The sequence below is a fragment of the Aulonocara stuartgranti genome, assembly GCF_965226115.1.
Source record: "Aulonocara stuartgranti genome assembly, chromosome: 4".
Classification (NCBI taxonomy): domain Eukaryota; kingdom Metazoa; phylum Chordata; class Actinopteri; order Cichliformes; family Cichlidae; genus Aulonocara; species Aulonocara stuartgranti.
Genome location: NC_138942.1, coordinates 24,423,465 through 24,443,435, shown reverse-complemented (window position 1 = coordinate 24,443,435; position 19,971 = coordinate 24,423,465). Strand labels below are relative to the sequence as shown.

The following is a 19,971-nucleotide window of genomic DNA, read 5'->3' as shown; positions in this document are numbered from 1 at the left end:
AGGCTTTTCAAAATACACTGAATCACATGAAAGAGTATGCAGTGTTTACGGATGGGAAGCAAAAAAGGCCCGGCAGGTGCTAAAAATAAACCTTAGACTCAAACGTTAGAATAGGCTTTTCCCTGCAGCACGCCGTGTAATAAATATTCACAAAGAAAACGGCGGCCGTTACAACTTATGTCTGAAAATGTATCGTTTCATGCATCGGTTAAAACATTCGACTCCAGCTACACAACACGCAGCTGGAAACACTTCACGCAAGTCGAGCTGCTCGAGATTCACAGAATTTACAGAAAATGTTACATTTTTGTGATTTATATCGTTATCGGACGATAGATGTCTTATATCGGGATATGAGATTTTGGTCATATAGCACAGCCCTATAACAAGGACATTATAATATGCTAATTAATCATCTATGCGGGCCTCATCAACTGGTAAACATTTGATGAGCTTAATTTTTCAACTCAAATTTGCTCTGTTTACAGATGGCTATCTTCACAGTAGTGAGCTAGTTGTGAATACAGAGCTCCCATGGAGAAAGCTAACTGGATGATACAGATTTTGTCCTTTAACCATTTAGAAATGAATGGCTGTTTTTTTTCTGTTAACTTAAATGACCTAAATATCACCATACGTGGTTTAGTAGCAGTATTTATCACAAAGGATCCAGATGTCTTCCTTTCCAACTTTTCATTAAACCACCATGAACAGCTGTTTCAGTGGAAACTACCATTAACTAAATAAAAAAGAATTAACTGCATTCAGGCTGTGAAGCCTCTTCCTTCAATTTGTTAAATTGCAGGTAAATGCCTGGGCTGTGTTTTGTGACATCCTACAGTTATGAAGGCCATTGCCAGTTATTGTGCAGCTAGTATTTAAAACTGAGGTCCAAGATGCTGTAGAACTATTAGAGTTTGAAAGGGTCTGCTGCTGAGTTCAGTCGATGTAACAGAGTTGCTTCCTTCCCTTTATGGAGATTTGCCCTGCAGAAAGCTGAAAAAAGTGCATAATCGAAGCATACTGAACTCTGCTTTATAGGAATCTTTAGTAGCTGCGATATAGACGAATACTTATTTATCATTTTAAATTGACAGCATTTGGGCTTTTGCAATTGTAGACTATTTGAAACCTTAAGTGTTGAAGTTAAATATCATAGCTGGCCAAGTGGAAGGAGCTTTTAATTAAGCTGTTTGTACTGTTGCATTTGTTTGAAGCAGCCGAAGAGGAAAATATGAGACTGAGGATAACACGCATATTTATTTCATTGAAAAATACATGTTGCAATATGCTTGTAAATGCCGTAGTTAGTTCATAAATATTCTAGATAGATAGATAGATAGATAGATAGATAGATAGATAGATAGATAGATAGATAGATAGATAGATAGATAGATAGAGCACAGGATGAGTGATAATGCTTTCTATTGTGTGCGCTTCAGCAAACAGCTACATGTAAGCAGTTGATATTCTGTCAGGTCGACTTGTAGCCAGCATCAGTCTACAGTGGGACAAGACCATTACTAGGATCACTGGAGTGAAAATAGAGCCCATGCTGGACGGCATGTTCCCAACTCCATGTAGACTGTACACAGACTTATACCCACACAAATATACACAGTCACAAAGAAGCTCAGAGACACACAATGCGACTCACACAGTCAGCGGAGTTTAACTGAAGTACTTTCAGAGAAAATATAGACGTAAGTATATCCACTTGCAATTGTGCCTTCACAAACCTCCTACAGAGCCTCCAAATTGCAAAGTCAAAAGTGACACAGATTGTTGTTAACAGCCCACAGCTAGGCTCAAAAATAAACCTCTCATTATGAAGCGATCACACTCCATTTATCTGTATTGTGGTTTCTCTTTGAACAGACAGTGAACTGTGGTGCTTTAGCTCTTTATGGTAAACGTGCTGTAAACTCTCGTAACGTTGGTGCGCTTATTTAAATGAAAATAAGTCTGTAGGATTGATGTTTTTTGATATAGGTGTTTGCTGAAACATACATAGATAAAGTGTTTTTGTTTTAATCTACCAGAAACCTTGACCAATCAGAAAGAGCAGTCTGTATACAACCTAAAACTCAACACCCAGGGAGAAAGGGCATAAATAACTGAGTGCAACAGAAATTAGTATACAAAGATTGTATCATCTTGAAACTTAAGATGCATGAAGATCAACCTAAAGTAAAATGTGGAAATTACACCTTTGAAGACGTACAGATTTTGCATATCATCTGATTATCTCACATATTTTGGTGCTAATCAATTAAATACGTTTCTTAAAACTCTTTCAACAGTTTCCAGTATTTTAACAGTGTGCATAATGTACACACCAGTACTGTATATCAATTATCATGCACATTTTACTGCCCAGTTTTTGGCACAAAGAGTGTTGATGTTGTGCATGAAACATGAGAGGGGAACCAGGTAGAAGGAGGAAATACAGGAAAAAAATGGGAAGACAAACAGGAAATTAGAAATAGTGAAAGAGAAAGGAAGGGGGACGTTTAAGATTCAGAGAAAGTCTGGCGATCGGCTGATGTGGTTCACAGCCACTGCAGCAACAGTTGAGCTTAAGAACTTCAGGGCTCTGCAGCAGTCTGGTCTCACTGCTGCACTGAGGTGTGGTGTGGAGTTACAATCACAACGCAACTGATACAGCCGTCTCTAATAGGTAAAAAATTCACACCGTATAAGCGGAAATGCAAAGTATTGATAAGCATTTCCAGAAGGATGCATCAACCAAGAGTAGCAATGATGAAAGCAAAACAGTACTCTATTACAAGTAAAAGATATTCATACATAATTTTATGGAAATATAAGCACATAAAGACGTGATATCCAGAAAACTGAATGTGTCAGTCTAGTTTCTGGATAAAACACATGGACCTGATATCCTCCAGAGCAGCATTCCAATAACTGAAACACATGAAAGAAAATTTTAAGGCTGGCACATAAAAGTCAGAGTCAGCTAAAAGCAAAATGTGTGCTTTAGTGCTTTTTATGTTTGCATATTCTCACCGCTTTTAGAGTTGAGCTGCTGGTGATAACTTTGGCATTGTTATGTGTTTTAAACTGTGGATTTAGTGGCAAAGTGAAGAACAGAAACACAAAGTGAAGTCAGTAATGGACTTTGATGGCACAAACAAGACTGAGGTAGAAAATATTCACAACCGTAAGCATCTCCTTAAAGAAGACGATAAAACGGATAAACAATAATTCCTTGCTGATTTGAGTTAGCTGTGCACTTTGGGAAAGGCAAAGTCTATTTTTCATACCGCAGCAGCATCAAAGAATTTATTTTCAGATTAAGCTTTGAGGGAGACGTGCATTTAATGAGCTAACTCAGCCTTGCTGCGTTTTCGAGATAGAAGCCAAAACACGCTTATGTTAATGAAAGGTGAGAATAACAACAGCACTGACAACAAAGGCGATATTAGCACTGCTGCATGCTTTACATCAGTGATGAGTTACAGACACGTCAGTTGGAAGGACCTGGTTTTAAGGCATTCCCTGTGTTTGTCAGGTTTCGTCACTAAACATCTTCATGGTAACTACTTTACACATTATTTTGTTATCAAGTTGTTTTTTCCTGGTGTTGTTCTGCCTGTTGCAGCAGCTTCCATTGTGGTTGTTTTATTTATAATGACTTTATCATGGAGCTTCATGAAGTGTCACAGAGCATCGTGGCGAGACATTGTCACATTCACACTTCTCAGACCACAGTGTGACCTTACATAGCTTCAGGACTTTTTTGGAAAGACAGGGATGTTAATCTAAAAAGAAATATGGAGGGATTGCAGCGGTTGTGATTGAAAAGTGGTGTTATTCCAGACATACGGTGAGTAAAATTAGTATTGAACGCGTCACCAATTTTCTAAGTAAGTATATTTCTAAAGGTGCTATTGACATGACATTCTCACCAGCTCTCGGTAACAACACATCCAATCCACACATCCAAAGAAATCAAGCTATAGATGCCCATAAATAAATTCATGTACAGTAATGAGAAATCACACAGGGAAACAGTATTGAACACATGAAGAAAGGGAGGTGCCTATTAGCTGGTTCAGTCCCAACTGATGGCCTATAAAAACGTGTCTTATTACCAAGGTGTCACACAAGAAACCGCTCATGACGGTTAAAACCAAGACATTCAAAACTGTAATGTTGCGAAACATACTGATGGCATTGATTAGAGAAGAATTTTAAACTACTGCAGGTTCTGGATTATGGCACTGTTGGGGTCATAACCCAGAAGTGGAAAGAACATTATTTCACTATAAATCGACCAGGTGGAATCAGTAAGTAAAAATCTTAAAAAAGTGTGTTTAAAGTTTGCTGAACAACATTTAGACAAACCTAGGAAATACTGTGAGAATATAGTCTGTCAGATTAGACCAAGATTTAACTCTTTGGATGCCAGAATAGACACCATGTTTGGAGTTCAAACGGCACTGCATATCACCCCAAAAACACAATACCAACAGTGAAGTTTGGAGGCAGGAACATCATGGTGCGGGGCTGTTTTTAAACATACAGCATTGGCGCGCTTCATATAATTGAATGAAGGATTAATGGAAAAATGTACCCAGACTTTCTTGATAAATATCTGCTCCCATGTACCAGGATGATGAAGATGAAACCAGGGAAGACAGTTCAGCAAGACAATAATCCCAAACACAGCCAAGGAAACTCAAGTGGTTTCAGAGAAAGAAAAAGAAGCTGCTAGAGTGACCCAGCCAATCACCTGAACTGAATCCAAGTGAAAATCTATGGGCAGAACTACAACTCAGAGTTGTCCCAGAAGGAACCTGCAGGATTTGAAGCCAAAATTAAACCTGAGCAATGCATGCAACTAGTTTCTCCATTCAGGAGGCATCTTTGAGTAAACACATGGTTTGGATTCCTCCATCAGCTGACGCAGCAATCATTAAACTGACTGTAGCCATGATTAGTGGCTTATCCACCTGACTACCCCCTATTCTAATTACTGGATGTGCAGCTGATCACTTTCTCCAGTATTCAGTTCAATTCAGTTTTATGTCTATGGCGCCAACAACAGTCACCCTACAATAGAAGAGCAGCCATCTGCTATGACTGGCTGTTGGTGAGGGGATGAAGACAGCAGTGCTTTGACAAGGACAGATACACACAAGCTTCACCATCTCATACAACAAAAACTGCATTAATTTGAGATTTAAGATCCCCTTATTATATTATATTTAGGTTTGTATTCATTAATCTCTCTCTCTTTTTTTTTAACCTTTTTGAGCTTCTTTCTATGACAGTTCATGTTTTGGCTGCTGTAACACTGTAGTGCCCTAAGTTTGGGGATAAATAAAATATATATCTTGTTATTTTAACAAATTTAAGTCTCATCATCACCCTATAGTCTAAGAAACAAACCAATTACACTAATTGCACTCCACAACCCACTAAGTGTTGTTTCATCTGGTTATTGCTTTAACTATTTCAAGAAAAGCAGAAAAACAATTGGAGCTGTGTGCACATATTTATCCAGTGGCTCTAAACACCTGTCAGGCAATGATAAAAAGTGGCACTGTGCCTGAACAATAACTGAAATTGAAAGCACTTTTGATGAAACACAATACTGTAAAGGAGGAGAATGGCCGACGGAAACGGTTGTTTAGATCCCCAGTGTGTCATTCAATCACCTGTAACCTTGAACACGCAGCCCTCCAGTGGAACAATTTCCGATAAGTGGTGCATTGTGCCCTGTGTGTGTGTATGTGTGTAAGTACATCTATCATCCTTACAAATTGGGGGCAACATGTTGCTACTTTCTACTCTGTCTCACTTCTTCTGCCATTCCCATAATTATTTTCACCAAGTTTCATGTGTGCACTTCACATACTCTTGTGCCTGTAACTTTATAACCATATGACATGAGACTAGAGATGGACCGATCCGATATTACGTATCGGTATCGGTCCGATACTGACCTAAATTACTGGATCGGATATCGGAGAAAAATAAAAAATGTAATCCGATCCATTAAATATCACGAAAGCACCTCACAAAACTTGCAACACGCCGTAACTCACCTCAGAACGTTAGCACGTCGGAGCAGTATGCATCACGTGATAGAGCGGCTGTGGCATGCGGGACCTGTCGGTGGTCTGGATAGCATGTGGAGCTTCGCTAGCAACCCGGCATTTCATCTCTGACAAAGTTACCCCGAGAGAAGTAAAGCAAGTGTGTAAGTCCATCTCTGAATGTTTGTAAAGCATTCCTGCGTTAAGCTTAACTAGCGACTGCCTCTCGCTCTCCGGCTGCTACTTCAATCATGAAACTGCTTAATGATCAGCTGATCGGCTTTTCTGTCGCAAGTCCGTGTCTCTTGTTTGTTTTTGGCCCACTTTGCACCAGAAAGAGGAAACCAGCGGCTGAACAACAGCAGCACGTTTAAGCTTGATCAGCTGTTGTTAGAATGTATTTAATATTACTTTCTACTCCAGGATCTTTTTCTACGTAGCTGACGCTGGTAACTGTGCAGGGGCGGATCTAGCAAAGTTTAGCCAGGGGGGCCGATAGGGCATTAACAGGGAAAAGGGGGCACAAAGACATACTTTTCTTTCTTATTCTCATTTAAAATGTCTGGCTGTTATTAAATAATTATCTGAATCTTACACCCAAAGTTTTAATCTGATGTAAAATGTATAGAAGTCCATTATTGTATATAGTAACTGTTAAGTCTAATATACCCTAGTAAGCTATAGTACTTTTTCCTTTGGGAAGGTACCATCTGTGCAGTCTGCAATTTTGTTGAAGAGAGATGTTGAATCTATTTAATATTTCTTGAAAAATAATTGATTTCTGTGCATTTTTTTTCCACACTGCATCAAATTAAGGTTGATTACGTCGATTAAGCATCATGAGGTGGAGCGTGAGGGGTGGTTCCCTATTTTTTATTTATTTATTTTTGTTGTTGCTGGGAGTTGGAACCCTATTAGTTAGGTTGCTTAATATTTATGCTAAGTACTCTTTAAAATACCAGAATAGGGAGGATGGTGCAGGTTTGAGTTTATTAGATTGATCAGTATTGCTGAACTATGAAATATTTTTTTTGCATACAGGTATAACAGAATAGCTTTAGTGTAGTTGTTGTTTTAAACTTGAGTATGAACTTATACAAAATGCAGCAAGATATTTAAAAAACAGTTTTGTTGATTAAAAAACATTATATCGGATTCATATCGGTATCGGCAGATATCCAAATTTATGATATCGGTATCGGTATCGGACATAAAAAAGTGGTATCGTGCCATCTCTACATGAGACACCGGTTGATTCATTTTATTTCTAATATTTACTAAAATTAACATTAAATGATATTCAGACCAGAGCCCACTTACTTAATGCAACTGCAACTTGGACTTTATAGAAAGGTTATAAGAATAGTTCTATTTTGGTTTGTTTCCAGCATTCACCGAAATTGGCACAGAAATGTTAAAAATGGTTTTTCGTTGCATCCAATCAGCACTGGCAGAAAAGCTACCGAACAGGAAGCCGGAGCATGTTTCAGTAAATCTTAATTTACTGACATCAAACGTAGTGTTTGATGTCAGTAAAAGAAAAATTGTACTACTAGACCAGTGAGGTTGTATCAATTGGCAAAAACAGTGGTGCCAGTATAAATGTCCCAGCAAACTTGATATGTATAAAAAAAATATGTGAAACAGTATTAATTGTTGAGAGAGTCTATGAGTTTGAATGCACTTTATTTGACCTGTTTTCATGCTGTGCTTATCCTGCTAACTCTGCCATTAATTCACAACATGCACTCGGATTATTAATGCTGTTGCTTGTTAAGTATTGTTTTATGATAATTGCTTAATGCGCCACTGTGTTTTGATTAATGCTGTACAAATAAACTGACTATAGTGTGCAAGGTGGGCTTACAACAAGGCATTCCCAATACAAGTGCCTTCTAATTTCTGGCATTATCAGCATGTTAGCCAATGTGCTTTCTGCATAGATTATTTGGAGACATATCTTTAGGCGTTTTTTTTTTTTTTTTTTGGTAATGTGATCTTGTACAGGTCCATGAATGGCCCTTGTCTACAGCAACTTGTTTTCCTCCAGCGCCTTCAGTGCCGCTGCAGTCCACAAAATCACAAGCTGAGCTCTTATTAATGTGGTATTTTAATTCCCTCAGATGAATCACGTATCAAAAGATACAATTAATTTTTAATTTTGCTTTGCAGCAGTTCCCACACAACAGGTGCAGACACAGACAGACTGACGGCAAAGCAAAAATACCAAGAACCACGGCGGAGGCGAGAAGCTATGCAATAGAGGAGGGGGAGAGGGCTCACTGTAGGGTCGTAATGAGAGGTTTGTGTGTGTGCCCAGGTGCACATGTGTGTCTTCTGCTCTATCATTGCACCACTGGCTGTTGTGATTGCTTGACCCAGGGTTTCAGCGCATTACCACCTTAACAGCTTTGTGGCTGGATTTATTCGTTGACTGCACACACACATGCACCCAAACTCACATACACGCATAGATTTGTCGCCCGCAACCAGGTGAAGGTGTCTCTTGGTCAAATGTATGCAGGCTGAATATGAATTTTCAGTTGTTGATGGACATGCAATCGATGTGATAAACAGTTTCACGGAGGCGCAGCCTTTCCTGGCAGAAAAGTGTCTCTTACAGACAAAACAGACACTACACTCACTGGCTACTTCATTGGGTACAAGTGTTCAAGTGCAATTAATGCAGATATCTAATCAGCCAATAACTATCTCTACATGCATTTAGGCTTGTAGACATGTTTGACACAACCTGAAGTTTAAATTGAGTGTAAGAATGTGGAAGAAACGTGATTTAAGTGCCTTTAAGAGTGACATTGTTGTTGATGCCAAATGGACTGGGCTGAGTATTTCAGAAACTGCTGATCTACTGGGATTTTCCTGCATGACCATCTCTAGGGTTTACAGAGAATGGCCCAGTAAGTAGTTCTAGTTTATCAGGCAGAAACACCTTGCTGATGCCCAAGGTCAGAAGCCACAGAGCTTTGTGCTAACAGACGGGCAACAGAATGGTCAACAATTGGACAATCCGATTGTTCAGTCTGACGTCACTAGCCGTGTCTGGACCTAAACTCCGCTGCAGGTCCATATATCAAACGATCACTATGGCATTACTGAGAGTTGAAAAACTGTCTAAAGTCTTTCATCTTTAATAAAATGATCAGCATTCTGCTCTACCAGGTGTAACAATTGAGTTTAACATCCAGGCATCCATGAAAATGGAATTTATGACATTTAACGGAGTTAGAAGTTAGCAGGGAGTTAGCTCGCTAGCTTCTATCTAAATACAATATAGCATGTCCTGACTGCGGGGTTTTGGAAACAAATTAAAACGTACAGCTCTGTTATCACTTCCAACATAAATGAAGACAGAAAACTAAAAAGCAGTGACATTTGTAGGGTTACTGAAGTTTGGCTAGCTGGTATATAATGATGTGCTACGTGACCGCTAGCGACACAGCTATGTTAGCATACTATAAACAAGCTAACTTTTTTTCCACTCGATAAAGGTTAACGTGAGTGTTCTCGGTGCTCAGGAACAAATGTAATCGCATGGCAGGATGCTGTAAAAGGACCAAACTTCAGCCAGGAGAACAACTGAGATAATCCATCCACAATACGAGGTTAGTCATTCATATACTGCTGCATGGGCTGGGCTGTAGCTACATCCTAAGGTTTTAAAAACTGAGCTTAAATAAATGATTAGCGGTAATAAAAGCCGAGGGAGGTCAACAGTGATCACTGACTGTTTTAGGAGCTTTTTGAGATCAAATAGAAGAAAATACATAACATTAAACATGTTAACAACACAAAAGCCATATTAAACGCAGACTACTTTAGGCCCGGAAGTAGGATTCATCGCGTCATCACTGAACAACCGGATAGAAGATTGGAAAAATGTTGTATGGTCTCATGAGTCTTGATTTCTGCTACAACATTCAGATGATAAGGTCAGAATCTGGCACTGCCTTGTGGCAGCGGTTTAATGCCGCAGTCTGCCTAAATATTTTTGCTGAATATGTCCATCCTTTTATGACCACAGTGTACCCATCTTCTGATGGCTGCTTCCTGCAGGATAACATGTCATGTCATAAATCTCCAATAATTTTTAAACTGGTTTCTTGAACCTGAGTTCACTGTGCTCAAATGGCCTCAGCACACTCCAATAGAGCACCTTGTGGTTGAACGGGAGATTCACATGGATGTGCAGCTAACAAACCTGCAGCAACCGTGTGATGGGATCATGTCAACACTGGCTGAAATCTCTGAGGAATGTTTCCAGCACCTTGTTGAATATGTCATTAGCTTAAAAGGCAAATGACAGTCCAACATGATGCTAGCAAGGTATACTTTATAGTGGCTACTACTGTCAGCAGGACTGATAGCCTGTTCACACTCCCAAACTATCACATACTGAACCCTGGTCAGGATCTGTTGCCTTTACATTGTAACACAGTGAGTTCCCTTTCAGTGTCATTTTTCAATAGGGTTCGATAGGAGTCCCTTAACATCTGACTGCAGGGGAAAGTGGTCTGCTGGTGTCATCAATAAGGGAGCACTAACCAAAGAGTGTCATGGTAAACAAGTTAATGTCAGAAAAGCAAACAGTGATAGAAATTATAGAACTGAAAAAGAATGGTAGGTTTGTGAAATCGTAGGAGATGCCACCTCACGCTGGACGTCGATATTAAAGAGGTACCTGTGTGTTAAAATATGGTGTTTCTCTGTGGCACATTGTGAGTGAAAATGTCTTGGAATCCCTCTGGATTAATCATTCACTCATCGGAAAAGCTTCCTTTCTCATGGCTTGTTCCTCTCATCCTTCCATCCACCACATAATAATGCTACTACAGACTGTCCTTTCATTACTGGTCTTTGGTCACATCAGTGAAGTGGTTAGCTCATGTGTCATATCTCAGGTTCTCCTCTTTCTCCTATACCAACACACACTCACACACATACTTTGGCAGATATGAGGTAAATGGCTGTGTTTAACAATGGGATAGTAAAATGAGCGAGTCCCCGGTGTGACTTAATATCATCCCTCTGTTCCCTCTGGATATCTTCTCACTCCTGGTTTTGTCCCTCTCCTGCAGTGGTCATCACTCTGTCTCTGACCTCTTTCCCATCCTGTGAGTTAATAACAAGCTTGCTTGGAGACCTTTGCTTGAATCCATGATGTCTGCATTCATTTTGTGCTTCCATTAAAGGCAAGCATGTTCAAGGTGAATGAACAAGTGCTTCAAAAAACACATGAAGACAGATTTGCTTTTACAATAGTGTGAAACTTTAAAACTATTGAATCTGTTAAAGAAAGCAAATCAAATGTTCACCTTGTGTCGCTATTATGGAAATTTTACCTCCTCGCTGACTGTCAGACTCATGTGACATTTAAACACAAGAATATCTTTTCCTGTCTTTTTCAGCTGTCTCTATGATCATGTACAACCCTTGAAAGTTTTACATTCTGAGCATAAACCAAACAACAAGCCCTCATTCCAAAATGCAAAGATGCAAGTAACATGGGCCTACAGCAAACATAAAAAAAAAAAACAGTTTATTACAGTTACATTTAGATCTTCTTCAGTACTGTGCACACTGTCTCACTACAATAGCTTAATAGGATACTTGATTAAATTTTGTTTTTCTGAACTTTTCTATTTCAATATAAGAATGATAAGTTTAAGTACACAGGCAAAATATTGGATAATTATTATTCGGTTCAGAAAATGTATATTATGACATAAAAATATATATTTCATTTAAGAAAAAGGTATACAGTATTGTCTCTAAGATAAATAAATACATTATGGCATATAAAATATCTGATAAAAGAAGAAGATGTGACATGTTCACTGACTTGCTGTGAACCGGAAACTATATACCTCATCATAGAAACAACCTGATAGCCTGACAGTACCAACAGTATCAGTATTTGCTATGATACAGCTATTAACTGTGATAAATGTGCAAAAACTACAGATCTGTTGCTTTCTGTTGCAAATCTGTGGCCATCCACATAAACATAAATTCACATTAATCAGAAATAAGAGAAGAATTATTCATAACACAAGGGAAAAGACCCAGGGAAACCGAGTTAACGATAAAAACCGATAAAAACCCTGAAAACCATAAATTTCACAGCCGAGCCTCAACTCTCATAACTTGGTATCAAACAACTTACGGACCAGTACCGGTTGATGGCCTGGGGGTTGGGGACCGCATAGAAACACATTGAGCTCATCCACACAGACTGACTCAGATGTATTGCACCATGTTGGCAATCGGTGTGAGAGTGATTCCAGTCACTCCAAGTCAAAACGTGATTGGTCAGACTAGACAACCTGGGCAATGGCTTTGCCTTTGCAAATGTACAATTGGTCACCATAACTACTCCAAATGGGTTGGCGAATGCAAAACAATTCACAGCAATTACCGGCAACCCCTTATTTTTGCTGGTCTCAAGGAGGTTATCCTATGTTTACTCTTAAAGGGAGTGAAGCATTAGAGGAGATAATGTGATGTTGCTGTAGTATCTAAAAATCTTCTGTTGGTTGTCTATGTAACAATACGTATATACTGTATGCAGTACTGGTCTTGGCTGATATTAGCTTTGTTTACTGATATCAGCCTAACAGAAAGCAGTGGATGATGTTTATCTGCTGCGTTGATTTATGTCTGGCAAAACTGTGACGAAAAGTAGAAATACTTTAAAACAGTTAAATTACTTTTATAATGAGTATGTTTCCATCTCCTGGCATAACATAGGAAACAAAACCCTAAACTGACAAAATGAGATATTTTATTTTAAAATTAGCCTACAATAATGAACAATCTAACTGGCACTTCTTTGATTTTGCTTTTTTTGGAGGGAGTAAGTGGTTTTGCTTGTTTGTTAATAAAAATGCTGAAAATGAATATTAATTATTTTAATCTGGGGTGATATTTGCTTAGACTTAGAAAATTGACTTGATTGTTTTTTTAAATAAATTTTGCATTACATGAAAAATTTGCACTATTACCATGAAGCTGTTTGCTTTATTATAGGATGGACAGTTACAGTAAATACCATGTGATCAACCTATGTCACTTCTATTCTGCCGATTAAAGGGATACACGTAACATTTCTGAACATTTATTTTCACATTATGCCTTGAATGTGGTGAAGACAGTCAACCAGATTTCCGAAGGATTTCTCAAATAATCCTTGTACTAAAGAATTCAAATTCACGCAGTTGTTTGATTCGGGTAATAAAATGTGCCAAGCGATGCCATCTTTCATTGTGTTATTGGTGGCATGGTGCAGTTTAACATTAACAAGTGCTGATGTCTACTGCTTCTTCCTTCTCCTCCTCTTCTCCTCTTCATCATGCTTTGGGGAGGTTGAGAGGAAACGCGGCGATGACAGGATTTTAAAGAAGCTCTTACTCTTAACACCCAACAGGCTATCCGGTCAAACCAAGCACCCCCTCTCTCTCACACACCCACACATCCACGCACATACACCCACCCCCACCCCCACCCGTTCTCTGTACTAGAATTAGCCACTGGCTGCATTCCAGTCAGATCCGCTCAATATTCCACCCTTCCAAAAAAAAAAAAAAAAAAAAAACCTCTCTCTTCTCATTGCTCTCTGGAGGCCACACATTGCCACAGTCATAGTTGTGTCACAGCAATCAATCACCCATCAATGTGAAACAGCTACACTGATGCAGAGAAAACACAACGCAACCTCACTGTCATTTCCTCCGAAATCATCTGTCCTTTGGAATCTCCATCCTGCTGCCTGACCTCCATCCTGTGGTCTTTCGCTCTTTCCCACCCTATCACCATATCCATTGCTCCCTCGTGGTTGCAAACTTCACACCCATTATCACCTCACTGTGATTCACTCACTTTATTCATTACCGAGCTGGTGACCTTCTCAGCCATGTGTTTTCCCATTTCACATATGTTGAGAATAAATACTTGAACATTCAGAGAATGACTTGGAGACGGAGATGGGATGTTATGGCTGTGAATTGAAATGAGTTTCAAAGACATGTTTGCAAATAAGCAGGGTTATTCTCACAGAAAAGAAACTTTCTTCTTTTTCTGTGATACAACTCCATAGTTTGACATTTCTCTCTGGCTGAGAGCACAGGAACCCCACCCATCATCAAAATCGTTGTTTGCAAGAAGCAACCAATCAGGAAAACGCTGTCTTAAAGGGAGTGCTGTCTAAAAGAGAGAGGATACTAGGTAGGGAGTTGCACAAATACCCAGTCATGCAAAGCTACGCTAGTAGATTTAGTGGATAAAATGTAGAGCTGGAAATTACCAAAATGAGTCTAATAAAATTTGGTTGCACTGCTACTTTGGTTCTGTTGGAGTTGCATGCTAGCCCTATAGTCTGCTAAAATCAGAACCAACTTATTGTCTGAATATGTAGGTGTGGCCAGTAGAAGGTTAGCTTAGCTTCACATAGAGAATACTACCCAGAAAAGCAGCTTTGTTAACTGGCTGCTAGCTTTAGCAACTTTAAAGACATTTATCTCTCATTTGGCAAAAGACTTAATTTCCTCAAAAATATTTTTACTTAACTCTTTAGTCGATGCCCAGTATCATTCATCTATTGCATATCACTTCATTCATTGTTTTACTTTTCTCAGTTCCTACCTAGAGTTGGTCATGTCGGTCTGCCCTCCTTGACTCTTCTCCAGCCCAAGTTTGGTGAAAATCCCCACCAGCACCATGATGGCCACCACTCCACAGATAATATACACAATCATGTGGGTCCGATCCCGGTCCGGTTCCTCCTGGGCTTCTGTAACAGGTGCCACCGGTCGTCCCGTGTTTGCCCACACAGGTGTGTCATAATTTGAACAGGATGTCTGATCCAAACTGTGGATTTTGAACTGGCAGCAGAAGCGGTAGAAGCAGGAACCGCAACAGAACAGGTAGATACCTGCGTTACAGTTAAAAGGTGGGTCCCACTGGCCCATCACATCATAGTAACCCCAACAGCGGTTATCCCCAGTCGGACCTGCTTGCTCCTCTGTGTCTGGTGTCGGGGTTATTAGCGCTGCTTCTGGTGACGTAGATGGTTCTGTTGTCTGGTTGTTGGAAGAGAACTGCGCCAAAGCCTGACCTGACGGCTGAAAGTTCAGACCTCCCAGAGAGATCAAACCCAGGAGGACGGCTAAAGATAAGTTCACCAAGAGTGGATGAATGATGGCAGCCATCTTGGTCTTACTCCAGTATCTTGTGATGTTAGTCCTGATGTGTAAGAGTTAATGACAGTTCCAACTGAAAGCACCTAGGTGTTAGAAATAAAAGAAATAGAGAGTTAAATATCCTCCTTGCCCAGAGCTGTTAGTTATAGCAAATAAATGAATCTTTTTGCTGTGCAAGCAGTGCAACTTAATGAGATACAGTATCAGTGAAACAGGAAGCTGAAGAGGAGAGATCAAGAGATTTTTCCCAGAGTGATAATCTGAAGAAGCATTTTAAAAAAGCCTTCATTAACTAGTTATTAAAATTCCGATTTACAGAAAACTAAACTGTCACTGTGGGAGCAGAACAAGTGAGGAAAAAGAATCTCCCATTTTAACATGCTCCTAGCTAAAGTAAACGTGGGCCCTTGTGAGCGGAAACTCACATGCAGAGACACACGATAGTCCTCGGCAGTTAAATACGTGTAGGTGTGTGTGTCAAAGCGCATTCTAAAATTTCTGTCACCTTTTACAAAGCCATATGTCATCGGCAGACAGCAGAGGCGGTTGTAGACAAATCCAAAGCTGGTGGCTTGGAGGGAATCCAGTTTAGGAGGCCGCGTTACCTACGGATGAACTCGCCTCTGGCATTTCTGACAGTAAGCTCCCCCGCAGAGTGAACGAATAATCCGCAAAAAGTGGGAAGTCTGGGGTCCTGATGTTGCTAGCTGTAAAGGCAGATATCTCTGAAACCTGCAGGCAGTCATGGGTTCCCACGTGGAAAACTTTTCACTCCAAAGATGGACTCATATTCCGGTGTGGGGAAAAAACTCTAATGCTCGGCAATGGAGCCAAATCAGTTGCGATATCATTAAAAAGAAAGAAAAGGGAATAAAAAAAACTCTGATCAATAGTTTTTCACTTAAGTTGTCTTCGTCACCCACTACTCCCTCTTGAGATTTAACTTGCATCCATCATCCTCTTACTCTCACCGTCGGCGCTCACAGAAAGCTTTTTTATTTTTGTAGTGGGCATCTTTTTGCTGTCACCTGAGTCCACTTTGGTGGGTGTTTACTTCCTCTCCTAGAAGCGCAGCTCCAGACTTTCATCCACTGAAGTTTTTGTATTGTTAAATATTCAGCTTTTATGACTAAAGACAGTATTGGATAGTTCCTTTCTATTTCCAGTCAGAGCCAACAGGTAACAACAGCTGTTCTGTTTTTTTGGGGAAATTACTCCAGGGTCTCGTCAAGCTAAAATCCTGTGGTGATTACAGTCCAAAAGCGTCCCTCTTGCACCTGAGGCGTGTTTTCGCGTACACGTAATCTCACATTCACTTTGTGAACACATACAGCTCCAATCCCCCTGGTGATAGCACACTGTCAGTGTCAGTCTCTTTTAAGCGACCCACAAGAGTCCAGTGGTTTTTCGTGCTCTGCGGGCACCGGGCTCCTGTTGCTGCTGCTCTGTGTGTGCTCCACTGAAACCCCTCCTCTCCGTGGATCCCAGGGTCTCTAACAGACCCAGGACACCAGCTGGGTACTCTGTCTATCAGCCCGCTCAGTCCTGCCCTTCAAGTGCTTAGGCGAGGAGAGATGAGAGAGAGGGGGGGAGAAAGGGGAGGGCTGATGTTGTGATCTTAATGTCTTGGTGCTGCTGCAGCCGAGACTCTGGAGAAGCCGTGAGAAAGATAAACCTGTCAGAAATACTTGACCAGGAGTGGAGTGGTTTGTTCTTTAATGGCTGTGTCTGCTCCTGTGTTTGGCTCAGTCTTTTCTTTTCTTTCTTTACACTCTGATCTCGCTCTATCTTCTCTATTTTATAATTTTCTCTTTTTCTGTCTCTTCCACAACTTACCTTACTGTTTGCCCACAGCCTCTAAGTAGGGCTGTTTGTTGTTGCTGAGGAAATATCACTGTGAGGTCAGAGAGCCCGTGGACTGCCCTTTGCACTTTCAGCCAGCGCACTTGCACGAGCCTTGCTGGAATAAATATTCCCGCAGCCCAGCTGGATGACAAAGACAAGTGGAGATGCGACAGCCAAACAGCAGAGTGGCACCGAGGGCAGATCAAAAAATATCCTGTTTTCAAAAGAAGCCCCCTTTTGGAAATATAGAGCTGCGTGCAGCAGAAGAGCTTCGCTCTTGCTGGTTCAACTATTCAGTTGGCAGGTTTTTCAATTTTTCCGTTAGCATCAATGTATATATATATTTTTTTAATTTGTCTTTTTTCCCCACTGAGAACAAAAAAAAAAGAATGAATTACAAAAAAGCTTAAAGCATTAATATGCAACAGTTTTTAAGCAAATGTTGCACATTATCCCCCAATTTTCATACATTTTGCTGTCAATTAAGTCCTTTGTCCGGCTGCAGCTTCTTTGAAAACAGGCATAATTTGATATATATGTATAGGAATTTTATATATATATCATATGTATGTGTTTTCACTGGTGATCTGCTTGTGGGATGCTCCAAACAGAAGTGAAGAGCAAAGGAGACGCTATAAATGCTCTTTTTATTCCATGTTTCCCCGTTGTTGTTGTTGCTGCTGCTTCCTCATCAGTGTGTATTCCATCCTTTCCTCGTCGCCTCACTCTGCTTGCAGCGGGTGTATCCCGTCCACTGGTGATGCTCGCAGTGCTGCTGCTGCTGCTGCTCTGGCAGGACCAGATGACAATATCCCGCGCACTCTCGCTCTCACTCCTCCCTCTCCCAAGTCACTCCTCCCTCTTTTGCTCACTCCTCCCCTCCTTCTCAGCATCTCTCTCTCTCTCTCTCTCTCTCTCTCTCTCATACACACACACACATACACACACACACATCCATACTCACTCATATCTTTTGTGCGCAAATGAACACAGCTCCCGCTTGCTGACTCTCCCTTTCACTCTCCTCCTCCCTCCCTCATTATGTGTCACTGACACTCTCTCCCTCTCTCTTTTTCCCTCCTCCTGATTTTTCCTGTGTTTTTGTCTCGGCCTCGTCAACACTCACTCTTTGTCCCTTTTGTTTCAGGTTACCTCTATTTCTGTCCTTTTTCATCTCCGTTTGCCTTTTGTCTTTCTAACCTTTTCAGTTTCTTTTATCTATGTCCGGTGCCCTGTGCCTGGGTTTTCATTCTTCCATTGTTCCTATGCTTTATCCACTCTCTTTGCCCATTTTTCCATGGTTCTCCCTCCTCTGTGCTGTTTTCCTTTTTCCAAAATGCCACAGTTCAACATATAGGAAGAATTGATGCTGACTGAGCAGCACGTTGTAATGTGCAGGAATGCTGGTGTGTTCATCTGCAATGTGTGCGTGTTTGTGCCTCAGCGTAATTACTGCGCTAATACCTCTGCACAGTTCGTCTTTGTGTGAGCATGTTTGGACCATGCGTGGCACTGCAGTCTATTAGGGCTGATTTAGGGAAAGAGCGAGCGGTGGTTGAAGTGAGAAATGGTAAATGGTAAATGGCCTGTATTTGTATAGCGCTTTTCTAGTCCCTAAGGACCCCAAAGCGCTTTACACAACCTGTCATCCACCCATTCACACACACATTCACACACTGGTGATGGCAAGCTACAATGTAGCCACAGCCACCCTGGGGCGCACTGACAGAGGGTGTAAAGAAGAAAGGAAGGAAGGAAGGAAGAGGAAACAAGACTTAGATAAACAGAGAGGAAGGAGAAGGAGGAGGCAGGAAGAGAGAGAAAAGAGGGGAGGAGAGAAGAGGACAGCGGCTGCCAAAGAAAGAGGTTGGCTTGACAGAATAGAGCAGGGGGAGGGAAAGAGAAGAGGAATTATCATAGGAAAGGGAGGGGGATTAAGAAACATGGAGAAAGCTAGTGGAATAGGAACTGACAGAGGGATAGTAGGAGTGAGGGAGGGAGCGAGAGATATACATAGGAAGGGAGCAGACAGGTAGGAGGAAAACCATCTCAAGGGAAGGTGACATTGGGCGTGGAGAGAAAGAAACAGGAAAGGCAGGAGAGGAACAGGGACGGACAGTCTCCAAGAAAATTTCCAGGATGAACCGAAGAGAGATGGCGAAGCAGACGATTATGAATTTTGAATACTTACAGATTTAATGCGGAATGTGAGCCAGATTTTTAAAGAAGCAAAAGAAGTAGTGCCTTTGGGTCTGGCTTTGAAGGGGCCAAGCATCATCATTTTTGCATAAAAGCTTTAAAGCTTTCCTATACTTTCCTTCTCACCCCCTCTCTATTTTATCTTTGTTTATCTTCTTATCATCCATTTTCTTTTCCCCTCTCTCACACATTCACTACAGACTCTTGTGTTTGAGTCACGCTATCCTTTGTTTTTTTCTCTTTTTTTTGCCCCTGCAAGCCCAAGGCTCATGTTCTCTTGCTGTGTGTACTCTGTCCAACCCTCTCGGCCTAAATTCGCTTAAAATCTCTGGCAAAGCGCGTCAGGAGTTATGTCAAAGAAACACACATGTGCATACTTCAAAGGTACACGAAAACATTCATGCCGACACGCACGCTCCGGTGACTTCACACCACCGCTACGTGGCACAAATCAGCTAATCCTCCTCCTCCGTCCTCCTGTCTGGCAGTGTCCTCAGCATATTTTCTCTCATTTAAAGAAGGTCATTAATTAAAAGGAAAGAAAAAAAATTCAAAGTCAGTGTGATTGAAAGCTTGGTGTGCTTTCAGATAGGCAAGATGCTGCTTTTCAGTGGTCAGAAAGGCAGTGAGACATAGGTGCACAGCGT

At 40.8% G+C, this 19,971-nt stretch overlaps 1 protein-coding gene across 1 annotated transcript in view; it reads right to left on the bottom strand.

The window, feature by feature from the left end:
- LOC309704579 (protein shisa-8) overlaps positions 1-15,870 on the bottom strand; it is a 137,786-nt gene extending 121,916 nt beyond the window's left edge. Inside the window, exons 1-2 of the mRNA XM_082529817.1 lie at positions 15,786-15,870; positions 14,724-15,363 (exon numbers count right to left, since the gene is read on the bottom strand). Of these exons, the coding sequence (XP_082385943.1) occupies positions 14,724-15,289 (566 nt within the window). The 5' untranslated portion in view covers positions 15,290-15,363; positions 15,786-15,870. The remainder of the gene's footprint in view (positions 1-14,723; positions 15,364-15,785) is intronic.
- Between the last annotated feature and the right edge of the window lie 4,101 nt (positions 15,871-19,971).